At 44.0% G+C, this 11,933-nt stretch overlaps 1 protein-coding gene across 1 annotated transcript; it reads left to right on the top strand.

Moving 5' to 3' along the window:
* The first annotated feature begins 3,511 nt into the window (after positions 1-3,511).
* Positions 3,512-10,185, top strand: COMMD9 (COMM domain containing 9). Its single transcript, XM_039730984.1, has 6 exons — positions 3,512-3,614; positions 3,697-3,822; positions 4,126-4,265; positions 4,994-5,028; positions 6,242-6,345; positions 7,161-10,185. Exons 1-6 carry the CDS (start codon positions 3,564-3,566, stop codon positions 7,299-7,301), a joined length of 597 nt encoding a protein of 198 aa, XP_039586918.1. The 5' UTR covers positions 3,512-3,563; the 3' UTR covers positions 7,302-10,185.
* Positions 10,186-11,933: the final 1,748 nt, after the last annotated feature.

Genomic DNA, 11,933 nt, shown 5'->3' with positions numbered 1-11,933 from the left:
CATGCAGAGCCAGCCCAGCAGTGCTAATCGTGCCCAGAGTGTATCCCCAGTGCTTCTAGCCTATTCTCTATCACATAGCTAATAGGTTTCACCAACAGAAATAAATGTAGGAAACTGGAAGATGAAAAGAATCTGACTTGCCTAAGTCTGTTAAAGCAAGGATTACCTGTCAAGTCCAGTGATCAGTTCAGAAACTTTCCCAATAACACAGACCAATCAATCTTTCCGAATCCCAGAAAAAAGTAATGTGTCTAAATAATAATTACAGGTGACTGTTGGGAAATCCTGTTCTGTGAAGCTCTGCAGGGCTTAGCCACAGACTGTCTGGGACAGAGCTTTCCTCTCTCACACAGTCTACATCCAGGCCCATGAACACACTTGATGTCATCTCTCTGATGCATTCCCTTGGAGCTAAATCCTGCATTTCTAATTTGGAAAAGGATAGGCAGCTTTCTTACTAAAATTGCACCCACCCAGCAGGGAGCAGTTACAGAACAGAGCCTTGCCTTGCAGCTGTAAGCCCTTAAGGAAAAAACAACTCCACTGCAACACATGCTCCCATGAATACAGGTGATGCTGTGGGGAAAAAAATAATAATTCTTCCTATCAAATCCTTAGTATCCCAAAGATTTATCTTCCAGGGATCCCTGAATGAACACAGTGAGCTAGAACTATTTGGTTCTTTCCCTGGAGTGCAAAAGATTACAGTTCTCCAGGTAAGAATTGTAGGCAAGCTAAATCTATTATTTCCTTTTTTTACTTCTCAAAGAGAAAAAAAAAACAAAAACCTACACTACTTTGGGGAGAACCATTTGCAGATACCCTAGGCTGGCTCAACCAAGAGAGAGTTACACCAGTCAGTACTCCAGCTCTATCACCCAAGCCTGGGTACAGGCAAATTTGCCAGCCCAGAGGCAGAATTTAATTTTCAGACTCAATGACTGGACAATTTGGTTCATGAGATCCAACCCAATTCCTGCACACAGTGCTGTGACTCATCTGCAGGCTCAGAACTCACAGCTGAGTCCCCTTGGGTGATACAGACATGAAATCATGGTAAAAAAAGGGCTGTGAGAAAACACATCTGGAGGTCATCCAATCCATCTCACTCCCCTAAGTGGGTTTCCTTTTTCAAACTCAGAGAGAAGTGCCTCTGGCACAGCAGATAATTGAACTGGTGTTTCTCAAAGCTTCCTGATAATCACACTGATCACAGGGCCAGCCTTCCTCACAGAATGCAGTCTGACACTTAATCCCTGATAATTTCACTTTTGAGACCTTGACCTTGAAGAAAGAGGAAGGAAGGAGGGAAAGAAGAAGGGAAGAAGGGAAGAAAGGAAGGAGGAGAGGAAGGAATGGAGGGAAGAATAAAAGATCAATCCAAATAAAGCATTTTACTAAGCATTTCTGTTAGGTTCAGCTGTTTCAAATTTGATATTAAACAAACAGCATTTCAATTTTGATATTAAATCAAACCTGTCATTATTTCTTCATAATTATAAGACTCCCAGAGTGAGGAAATGGCAGCAATAGGAGGTGGACTGGAGAACAAATTCAGTGGGATGCCAGCTGTGCTTACTGGCTGGCAGCATCTTTGTTCTGAGTATGTGAGTCACAGGTAAATGCTCTCTTGCCACACACTCCTGTGAGAGCTGGCAGTGACAGTTATCTCCTCTCCCCACCCTACACCCTCCCATCCTTTGCATCTCTCCACCTACCTGTCTGACAAAGTTACTCCGTACAATTAAGTCATTAACCCAGGCGTGGTGGTTTGTCCTTGGCTGGATGCCCAGTGCCCACCAAAGCCACTCTATCACCCCCTTCCTCAACTAGACAGGGAAGAGAAAACGTAACAAAAGGCTCATGAGTTAAGCATAGGGACAGATCACTCACATTACCATCATGGGCAGAACAGCCTTGACTCAGAGAAATTAACTGAATTTATTACCAGTCAAAATCAGAGCAGGATAATGAAAAAACAAATCCTAAAAGCACCTTCCCCCACCCCTCCCTGCTACCTGGACTTAACTTAATTCGTGATTCACAATTACATCTGTGCAATAACTTTTGTTTTTTCTTCTTAGCCCTGCTATCCCAGAGGTGCTCCCACCATCACTGATGGGCTTGGCCTTGGCCAGTGGCAGGTCCATTGTGGAGCCAGTTGCTTCAGGCTCTGTTGGAGATGGGGGAAGTTTCTAACAACTTGCCAAAGAAACCACCCCTGTAGACTCTCACTACCAGAACCTTGCCACAGAAACCCAATACCCTAGGCATGGACCAACCTGATTTTATTTTAGTCTTGTAAAGTAATTTCTTTAGAAAGGCTCTGAAAAAATATGTATCCCTCTCCTCCAGTGAGATATGGCATTTCAGAAGTATTACTGCTTAGAAAAATTCTGCTTACCTCTTAGAAAAAGTTAGCTTTATTGGTTTGGGAGCAGGACAAGCAGGCAGATTATAAGAGGTCAGTGATGCAAGGACAAGTATATCCTGTGAACAATCCCCATTTCCTTTAGGCATACTTCCTCAGATTGTAACACAGTGTTGTTTTTTTCACAGTATCTTCTTTCTGTTTATCCTTTCACAACCTCCATGCTTACTGCTAATGTTAATAAATGCCCACACTTAGTACTGCAGCATGTTATGTGTTATGCAGAGTGCCATTACTTTCCTGGCACTGGTGACAAAACTGACCTACCTTGATTCATCTAGAGACTGAAGCACAGTCAAGAGAATGTGACTGTGGTTTCCCAGCTCTTGAACCCCGACCTCTAACCACTACCCCATGCTTTCTCCCACTGGGGTGCTATTGTTTAACCCACTAGCAAACCCTTCATTTGGGAAATCAAAAATTAATATTACACCATCCTTCCCTTCACTTTCTGTTCTTAGCGTGTAGTATGGAATCTGTTCCTCTACAAGAGTAATCCCTGTTCCCTGCCAGGCTTGTGAAGCCCAGTGGAAGAAGCATTTATATGTTTGCATTTCTCACTGTGCAATATTCTGCTTACGAACCAACGGAGATGGAAATGAGGATGGGGACGTGACAGAGGCAGTGATGAGGAAAGACCATAGATTAGTGATGCGCTGGATCCAGATGTGCTGGAAGCCACACAAGGCAAAGAGAAGACGTTCTCTCTCAGAAAGAGGACTTATTTAAATCCCTTAAAAAGTGAAAGACACGATTTGCAAAGGTAAGGGTCATCGCTATCATAGTGCCATGATAAACCTCCCGTTCCCGCTGGCTGAAAGCAGCGCGTTTACAGCACAATTCCAAAGAAGAGTTTTGCACAGCGAGTAGAAAACGCTCCGACTGGAGCGGCAGGGGCAGTGCCACACACCGAGGGCTTCCCTGTCCGTGTGCCTATCCCTGTCCGTGTGCCTGTCCCGGCCCGTGTCCCAGTCCCCGTCCCTGTCCCGGTCCGTGTCCCTATCCCTGTCCGTGTGCCTGTCCGGTCCGTGTCCCAGTCCCCGTGCCTGTCCCGGCCCGTGTCCCCGGCCCCGCCCCGGTGACGGGCGGGTGATGGCGGCGGGCGGAGCGCGGCCGCGCTGACGGCGCCAAGATGGCGGCGCTGGGGGACGGGGACTTCGCGGCGCTGCAGATCCTGCTGAAGGTGAGCGGGGCCGGGCCGCGGGGGCCGGGGCCGCCGTCGCTGCCGGGCCGCGGCTGAGCGCCCCCGCTTTGCTCCCCGCCAGGCGCCGTCGAAGGACGCCGTGCGGCAGCTGTGCCAGGAGTGCTTCTCCAGCCCGCCCGCCGCGCTCGGCTCGCTGGCGCAGCGCGCCGGCCCCGGGCTCGCCGTCAGCGCCGAGGAAGCGGAGCAGGTAGGGCCCCGGCGGGAGGGAACGAGCGGGACTGTGCCGGTGCCAGCACGGGGGTGGCCCAGGCCCTGGGGAAGGTGCGCGGTAACAGCGGCCCTCGCCCGCGGCAGAAGGGAACGGGCTGAGGCTGCGAACCGGGACGCTGAGGAGCTCAGCCCCATCCTGCTCAGGCTGTCGGCCGTACTTGGATGCCCAAGGCCCTGGTGGTGTGGTCCCGCAGCATAAGCTGTGTCTCCTGGCTAAGAAGGCCCGTCCTGTGCTGTATGTAATGCTTTTCAACCCAGCCCTGCTCTTGCCTCCTGACAGCTGGTGTCTGCTTTGCGCAACCTCACCAGGCACGTGGTGTACCGCGGCTTGACCAGGGCAGAAGACATCCTCTGTCTCTTCCCAGAAAACTTCCACCAAAACCTGAAAAATCTCTTGACTAAGATTATCTTGGAGAATATGTAAGTGCTATCCACCTGCCATCTGCTTTCAGATGGAGAATTAAGGCTTGTGTGTGTGGTTGATGCATGGATAGTTGGCAACACGAGTCTTGTTTCTGTAAATTTTGTGTGCCTAGGGCATAATCAAACAGGCTGGAGTGAGCAGAGTTGAACAGAATATGTCATCTGAGTGGAATGGCCAACAAAACACAGCCATGGGCACACAGAGTTTTCCCATGACTTTTGAAACTGACATGGGCCACATACCCAACATGCAAAGCCCCTTTTATCTTAACAGCTGTGTGGTGAAAAAATGTTACTGTTGATGATAAAACTTAGAAGGCTGGATTTCAGCTCTAGAAGATCTAGGTGGTATCCACATATCCATCCACTTGTCACCACGGCTCAGGTGCAGAGGCACTGTATGTAATAGAGCATACATGAGGTGGTGGCAGAGGAGGGCACTTCTGCTTGTACATCTCAATGCTTGGAGCCCATTGCTTTGATAAAACCAGGGAGGAAGGTATGGGCTTTAAACGAGCTGCCCTTCCAGAAGAACCCATGGTTGGTCACCAGTTTGCCTGCCATTACCCACCAGTGCCAGCCTTTCCATGGCACTCCATAGCATAGTCAGTCTCTGTCACCTTACTGCTGGAGACCCTTCAGACGGGAATAAGCCATGCTGAATGCTTACCTCTTTTTTTTCTCCTCAAAGCACTGTTGATACTGTTTTCTTCACTTTTTCACAGCTCTGCTTGGAAGAATGAAGCACAAGCCAGTCAGAGTAAGTAGTAATCCCAGGAATGAGATTGTCTGCTAGGAAATAATGGATTATCTTAGTTTTGTATTTATAAAGTATCTGACATGCATTACATAGGGACCAAGGCAGTGGTCCAAGGAGGACATTTCAACAGATTGATCTGTGTTAACATAAAAAAGTGAATGGTTTCCTGCCCCTCCCAAGCCACCAGCAATCAATCTTTGCAAATTAACATATAAGGCTTAACAGATGTATTTTGTGTTGTTGCACATGCTGCCAAGTACTGGCCCTAACAGACTGTGAACTGGAATCTGTTCCAAAAGCAGGAGCAAGGCAGCCAGTTGTGCACTGCCCCCTGGAGCTCTGCACAAGGAAGCAGCAGGAGCAGGGAGAGAGAGCCTTTCCCCAGACAGAAAAAAAACCAGACAGTAAAGCACAGAGAAGAAATTACTTGAGTGTCTGTAGTCAGTAGGAAGGCTGGCAGTCAACCCCTGGGGAAGACACTAAGCATCTTACAATAGGCAGAATCCAGACAGGCAGCAATTGCCTACTGAGACAGCTCTTTCCTTAGCAGCCAAGTTAGACTGGTCTTTCTTTCCTTGGGTGGGCCCAAGAGGTCTCCAGCTCTGAGCTATTGATGTCAGTATTGCACCTGTTAAATGGTTTCTGCTAGGCTGCATGTAATTAGGATGATATTTGAAATATTTCTAAGGAATGTGAAGATTGCACTTCGTCAGTATGCTTGCTGTACTATAGGATGCTTTGGTTGGGGAACTTGAAATAACATGTTTTATACTGCTAGATTTTATGAGCTTTCCTGAGTGTTTTTGTACCAGTTTGAGAGCAGAGCAATAAGCATGCAGGTGCCAGAGCAACTCACAATGAAACACTAATTGAGTGTAGCAGGCAGCAGGGCAGGGCATAAAGATGTGAAGAAGACATCTTACTGCTCTCATTCTCCCAGCTGCTTTGTGAATTTACCTCTGCTTCTTGCACTGAACTATCACTGCATGTAATGATGGGAAAACCCTTTTTGCCCTTCCACTGTCATGACGAGGTCTTCAGAGACTGGCTTATTCCAGAGTAAAATGATGGGAAACCATGTAGTAGGAACTAAACTTGTACACTTCCCGGGGCCAGAAGTGGAGAGGCCTGTGCATGGTGGTAGTCACAGGTTGCAGGGTCTGGTATCATCATGTGCTGCTGAGCCTAACAGAGCCATTTTTTAATCCCCCAGTCTCCCTGCCTCGGCTGGTGGACATGGACTGGAGGGTGGACATCAAGACATCTTCAGACAGCATCGTAAGAATGGCAGTCCCTACCTGCCTGCTGCAGTTAAAGGTAATGGCAGTGGCTGTGAAGGGCTGAAATAAGAAAGTCCAACACCTGACTTGCCAGGGAAAACCAGTTCAGAGAGCCATCTGGTGTTTGCCTTGTGCCTGGTGGGCCATTAGACTTTCTCAGAGAGGATACCTGAAATGCCACAGAGAATGGGACTGGTGTCTCTGATGAAAGCTCTCTTGCACGGAAGTTTTGTGTGCATGAGGATGTGAGAAGTCACCATGTTTGTTCCTAGTCACCATTGTGTTCCACAGAAAAAAAAGAAGATAAATCATGAAACCATCATCCTTTAATTCTAAGCACTCCATCAACATGTTTAGCTGACTTCATTAGTTGGGAAATGACTTGAGATTAGTGCTAACTTCACTAGCCACATATATCATTTGGGGAGTATACCTAACTTACTGCTTGTGTTCTGCAGAGTTTGGATCCCCCCAACCAATAAAAATCAGATGAATGAGATTCAGAGGAGGAATTTAAATCTAATTTCTGTATATGGGGTGGGGTTAATGTGGTATCTCTGTGGTATCTGCTGAGATGCTTTTGATACAAATGTGGCTTCCTGCCACAACTATCTTCAAAATATCCCAACACTCATGGCAGTAGATGCTCACTTGCACTCTGTCAGTGGGAGTGCACTTTACTAATGAGGCACACAGCTTAGAAAATGTGCCATGGTTCTTCAGGATGGAGCTGGATTGCAAATTCAGACCATTTTGTTTAATCTGTGTATTAAACACTGACTTTTGTAGTGGCTCTGAAAAAATACATAAATGATTTTTTCGTACAACTAACAGCTGCATTCCTATTTTAAGATTCAGGAAGATGCTGCCTTATGTGGAAATAATCCTGTTGTTTCTGCACTGACTGTGGAACTGAGCAAAGAAACCCTGGACACTATGTTAGAAGGTCTGGGAAGGATTCGGGACCAACTTTCTGCTGTTGCAAACAAATGAGTGCTCAAGGGCATGGATTCCAGCAGCAAGGAAGGGAAGTATTCTCTACCTACAGCTGTCAGAAGTTGCAGCCTAGTGTAACACGTTGTCTATTTCAGCAAAACAAAACTAAAGAGATTTCTTTCTTGAATTAATGAGATAGCTTTTGAAAGGCTAACACTCAAATACTCATTTGGATGGAGGCCAAAAAATGGTTTTCTATTATGTTGTTGAACAAAAGCTGTTCACCGTTTCAGAAGAGGATTTGAGGGCTCAGAGCCTGGCTTAATCACAAGGGTCATAACTGGAAACAGCAAATAGCTGCAGCCAATGAAGCAAGTTCTATCTCTGTCCTGAAATGAGAATCTGAAAGGCTCAAGCTGGGTAATGGGCTGCCTTCCAACAAAGGGAGGGTGCTTCTCTCTGGGATGTGCATGTACTGAGGTGCCTGCTGGATGTAGCACTCTCTCCCTCTCAGTGAAGCACAGCCGTGCTGCAGATTGTTATTACAGGATGATGCACTGAAATAGGGCAGTTATGTTACAACACATTCCATTCTGATCAGCTTCACAGCACCATTTGCAAAGTGACTGTTCTGAACATCTTTAGCAGGAACTAATTTCCTCCTTCTGTTTGTAAAGAAAAAAAGGAGATCAGGTAATTCATGTTTGGGGCTTATTGGACTCTGGGTTTCGTCTTTGCTGCACAAAAACCAAACTGGGAGAATAAAGAATTGAAGACTGTTTGCTGTAGGAAACCCCTCTGTGGCAATATGTGCCTATACTTCTTGAAAGTGTTCTGTTCTTTGTGTAAATTTTCATTTAATTAAAGAATGAACTGCTAATTGATTTTGTGAATCCTTTTTCAGTCTGGAAGAGATGTCCTGGGTTACCTCAGCCTCTTTGTGATGGTGCAGAGTTTCTAGGCTGATTTAATGGATGTTTGTGTTTGTTGCTGAAGAAGGAGCTTTTGTTTCCTATTTAAATTGATTCATGTTTGAAACTTCCTTCTCTTCATTGTAATAAAGTTTCAGGGCACCTCTTTCCGTGGGCATCACCTCTGTACAATATTACAGGTTTACCCTGACCTAGAAGTTTATAAATATGTGTGCATTGTGAGTGTGGAGGAGTTAAATGCAGAAAATCAACAAAATTCAATTTCTTCTTTCCAATGAGCTTCTATGGAAGTCTGTATCCAGATGTGTTTATGACAAAATCCAGTCTTTCCTGCAACACTGGGCTCTCCTTCAAGACACAAAACATTGTTTGTTGTGTTTGGAAACACAAAGTCATTCAAGTGTGCATAAACTACAAGAATTTTGTTAGTTAATTCTGCACATCCCCCCAAAGCGCGGGCTAGAGTGAAAGTGTAAGTGAAGGCTGTGCCTTTAGAATATAATGGTGAAATGCAGCTCATGCATCAAGATGAACTGTGTGGCAAGTCCCTGGTTAATGTTATAATGCTTAGTATGGTATCAAGGCAAACTGGTACATTTCATGTATAATAGGGACACCTCAATGGAGGAGATGGATATTTAAGAGTATGTTCTGTAAGAGTCAAGCTGTGAAAAACATCTCTGACAGTACTTCAGTTTGAGGAAATTTTGTTGCCTTTGCAGCCTAGCCTTAAAAAACATAAATATGTTTTATATGCTAAGAATCACTGAAGAGGTAAACAATTCAGGATGAAGTACTGTAGTGATAGGGGAGCTGAGGAAGTCAAAACACAGAGGAAAACCTTGAGGTAAATACTGAAGTTATAGTCAAAACGTAGGGTCCAATGCAATGAAGAACTGATGGTTGTTCTCACGTAAAACAATTATACAACTATAGAATAGTTGTAAAGAAAAGGAAGATTTAAAACTGAAAAGGTTTTCTGGTGGCGGAGTGGAGCTTTCTGCAGGTAGCTAAAAGTTGCTTGGGGAGTCTTAACAAAAACGAGTGTGCCCACTGGACCAGAGACATACCAAACATCTGGTGCAAGAAAATACTGGTATTTTCTAGACCAGTATTTAGGATGCTGTGAGAGCTTGCCTTCAAATCTTTGCCTAAATTGTTAGGTATTTTATTGTGGACTCTTATCTCCTTAGCCAGAAGAGCTGAGACTGCTCAGAAAAAGGTACATAAAACAAAGGAGGCTGAGTAGGACTGTCATTACCCAGACAGCAGGAGAACTTCACATTAAAGTCCTTTTTATGGAGACTGCTACACAGAAAAAATAAATTGCTTGCTACTGCAGGCAACCATATGTGATCTTTTTCATAAAATTATTGCTCTCTTAAAATGAGTTAGATTTTCATCCTCCCTCCACATATTGCTGCTATTTGGTAGAGCTAGCCTAAGAGATGATGAATTCATCTCTTCTCCGTTACCAGATTGTTACTGTGCCAACACTGTCCTCTTTTGCTTACTTCTTTCTTGTCTTTCCATTTTTCTGTCCTACTTAAGCAGTAAAATCCCTCCACTTCTGATGACTAAGCCTTGTAAGCTCTATATTCTGTGCCTTTCAGAATTGCAGTGGTCATTCTTCACTTAACAGTTTGCATCTCCCTTGAATGGGGTCATCACCACAAGTGTTTCTGGAGGATTGTCCAAGGACATTACTAAAGAATAAACTGTCAAAGTATGTGAATCACCTGAATGAACTCCTGCCAGGAAACCATAAACCTTCATTGTGAAGTGGAGCTTAAAAGCGCCATCCTCAAACACATTCTAGTGTTTGAGAAACAGAAAATTCGTTTTCTACATGTACACTTGGTAATGGTGCTAATTCAGTTACAGTAACCAAAACAGTGATAAATTTATTTGTAAAACACAGTATGCAAGTGAAATTCAAATTGTAATTTCACAATCAGACATTGTGTTGAATCTGACTGTGTCAAAGTGTTGCAAAAAGCATTACAAACTTTAAAGCCTACTTTGTATTATTCAGAACAATACAAACAATGCTAACTTCTATTGCAAGAAAATGTGCACTTTATGGTGATCAGACTAAAAATTGTGTAGATGTGATTGAGAGCAAGAAAAGCTTAGAAAGAAAATACCTTTAAGGTTCTTAGCTGCTTCTTCAATTACTGATCTTCAAACACTGGTTTAAAAGACTAGAAGACTTTCTAAGACTCATGATGGTTTGGTAAAGATCTAATAATTACTCTATATTTAAGTTTTGAGTTTAATACATGAAATTTATATATTCAAGCTCTTCTGAAACTAATATGTATACAAAGTTTTTGCTTTGTTTATAACTGAGGTCTTACTGTTTCATATCAAACAAGTTATTTTGTTACTAGTAATCTGGTTTAGAATTGTTTTTGACCTAAATTTAAAATGTTAGTTTCTAATTTTTTGCTGTTTAATTTTCACTGGATATAATAAAGTTTCTTTAACAATATAGATGGGGCCACCTGCCCAGATCAGGATTGAAGAAGGCGTTTTGGGATCAAGAGACCAGTCTGGGATAGTTCTCTTGTTAAATGAACATCTTAAAAACCACAACAGTCCAGCTTAATCTCAGTTTTTGGTACTAGGAACAACATAGCTAGTGGTGCAATTTTGTCAGGTGCTTTATAACTATGGTTATTCTGAGTCATAATAACTCCTACAAAAGTAGCAGTTTAATACATTTGCCACTCTTTTTTATATACCCTTAAAAGATTAATCTCACTATGCTGTAGAGTGGCTAGAGTGGCAGCATGAGGAGCTGAGGAATGCCACCTCCCCAGACCCTTTTCTAACGTTTTGACCCTGTAGTCAGAAACTTTAGTCCATGACACAGTAATTACACAAACTGTCATGTATTTTTCTCCCCGTCTACACTAATGTTGTGCAAGTAGTTGCTGATTTTTTGCTCTGGTTTTAATGTAAGAGATTAATAATGCTTGTGACACTTGGGCGTGCCTTACTAACTGACTTCTCCAAGGTAGAACTTGGTTAACATTATGTAATTTAGTCTCCAATATCACTGCATCAACATAGCCCTGTGTCATTACAATGCAAGACCTTGGCTTACCCACCATCAAATATGTGTTCATCCTGCCCAGCGTTTCCATCTGCTCTCATGACTCACATTCATCTGGCCCCTGCTTGAAGGCAACTGCACTACCATCACCAGTGAATTAAACCTCACAAACTACAGCAGGGACACATTTATAGCAAGGCTGATGACAATGTGCTAAAGGTCTTGAGTTTTTCAGTTATATTCAAAAAATCATAGGCATCCATTAGAAGCCTCACTGTAAGGATCAGTGGCCAAACACGCCTTGCCCTTTTAAGCACATAAGAACCAGATTGTTGCTGCTTGATGCTTTATAAATCTCTTTTCTGGACTTGTAAGTGCCTATGAGTCGTGCCACTGACAATGCTGCTGCTGAAGTACCCACCGAAATATGTAACAAAAATACCAACACAGCACACCCACCCTGTGACAATTCACTGGTGTATTTTACTGAGTATCACAGGAAGAGGGACCACAACAGGGTCAGAGCTGGCACTGCAAGTTCACAAGCTTCCTAAGCTTTCTGTAACATTGGCCTTTAGGAAAGAAAGAATCATGGAATATCCCAAGTTGGAAGTGACCCACAAGGGTCATGGAGTCCAACTTCTGACCCTGCACAGGACAGCTCCAACAATCCCACTATGTGCTTGACAGCATTGT

The sequence above is a fragment of the Passer montanus genome, unplaced genomic scaffold (assembly GCF_014805655.1).
Source record: "Passer montanus isolate IOZ18808 unplaced genomic scaffold, ASM1480565v1 scaffold75, whole genome shotgun sequence".
NCBI classification, from domain to species: domain Eukaryota; kingdom Metazoa; phylum Chordata; class Aves; order Passeriformes; family Passeridae; genus Passer; species Passer montanus.
The sequence above is the reverse complement of the archived record's forward strand: the minus strand, read 5'-3'. Positions and strand labels throughout refer to the sequence as shown.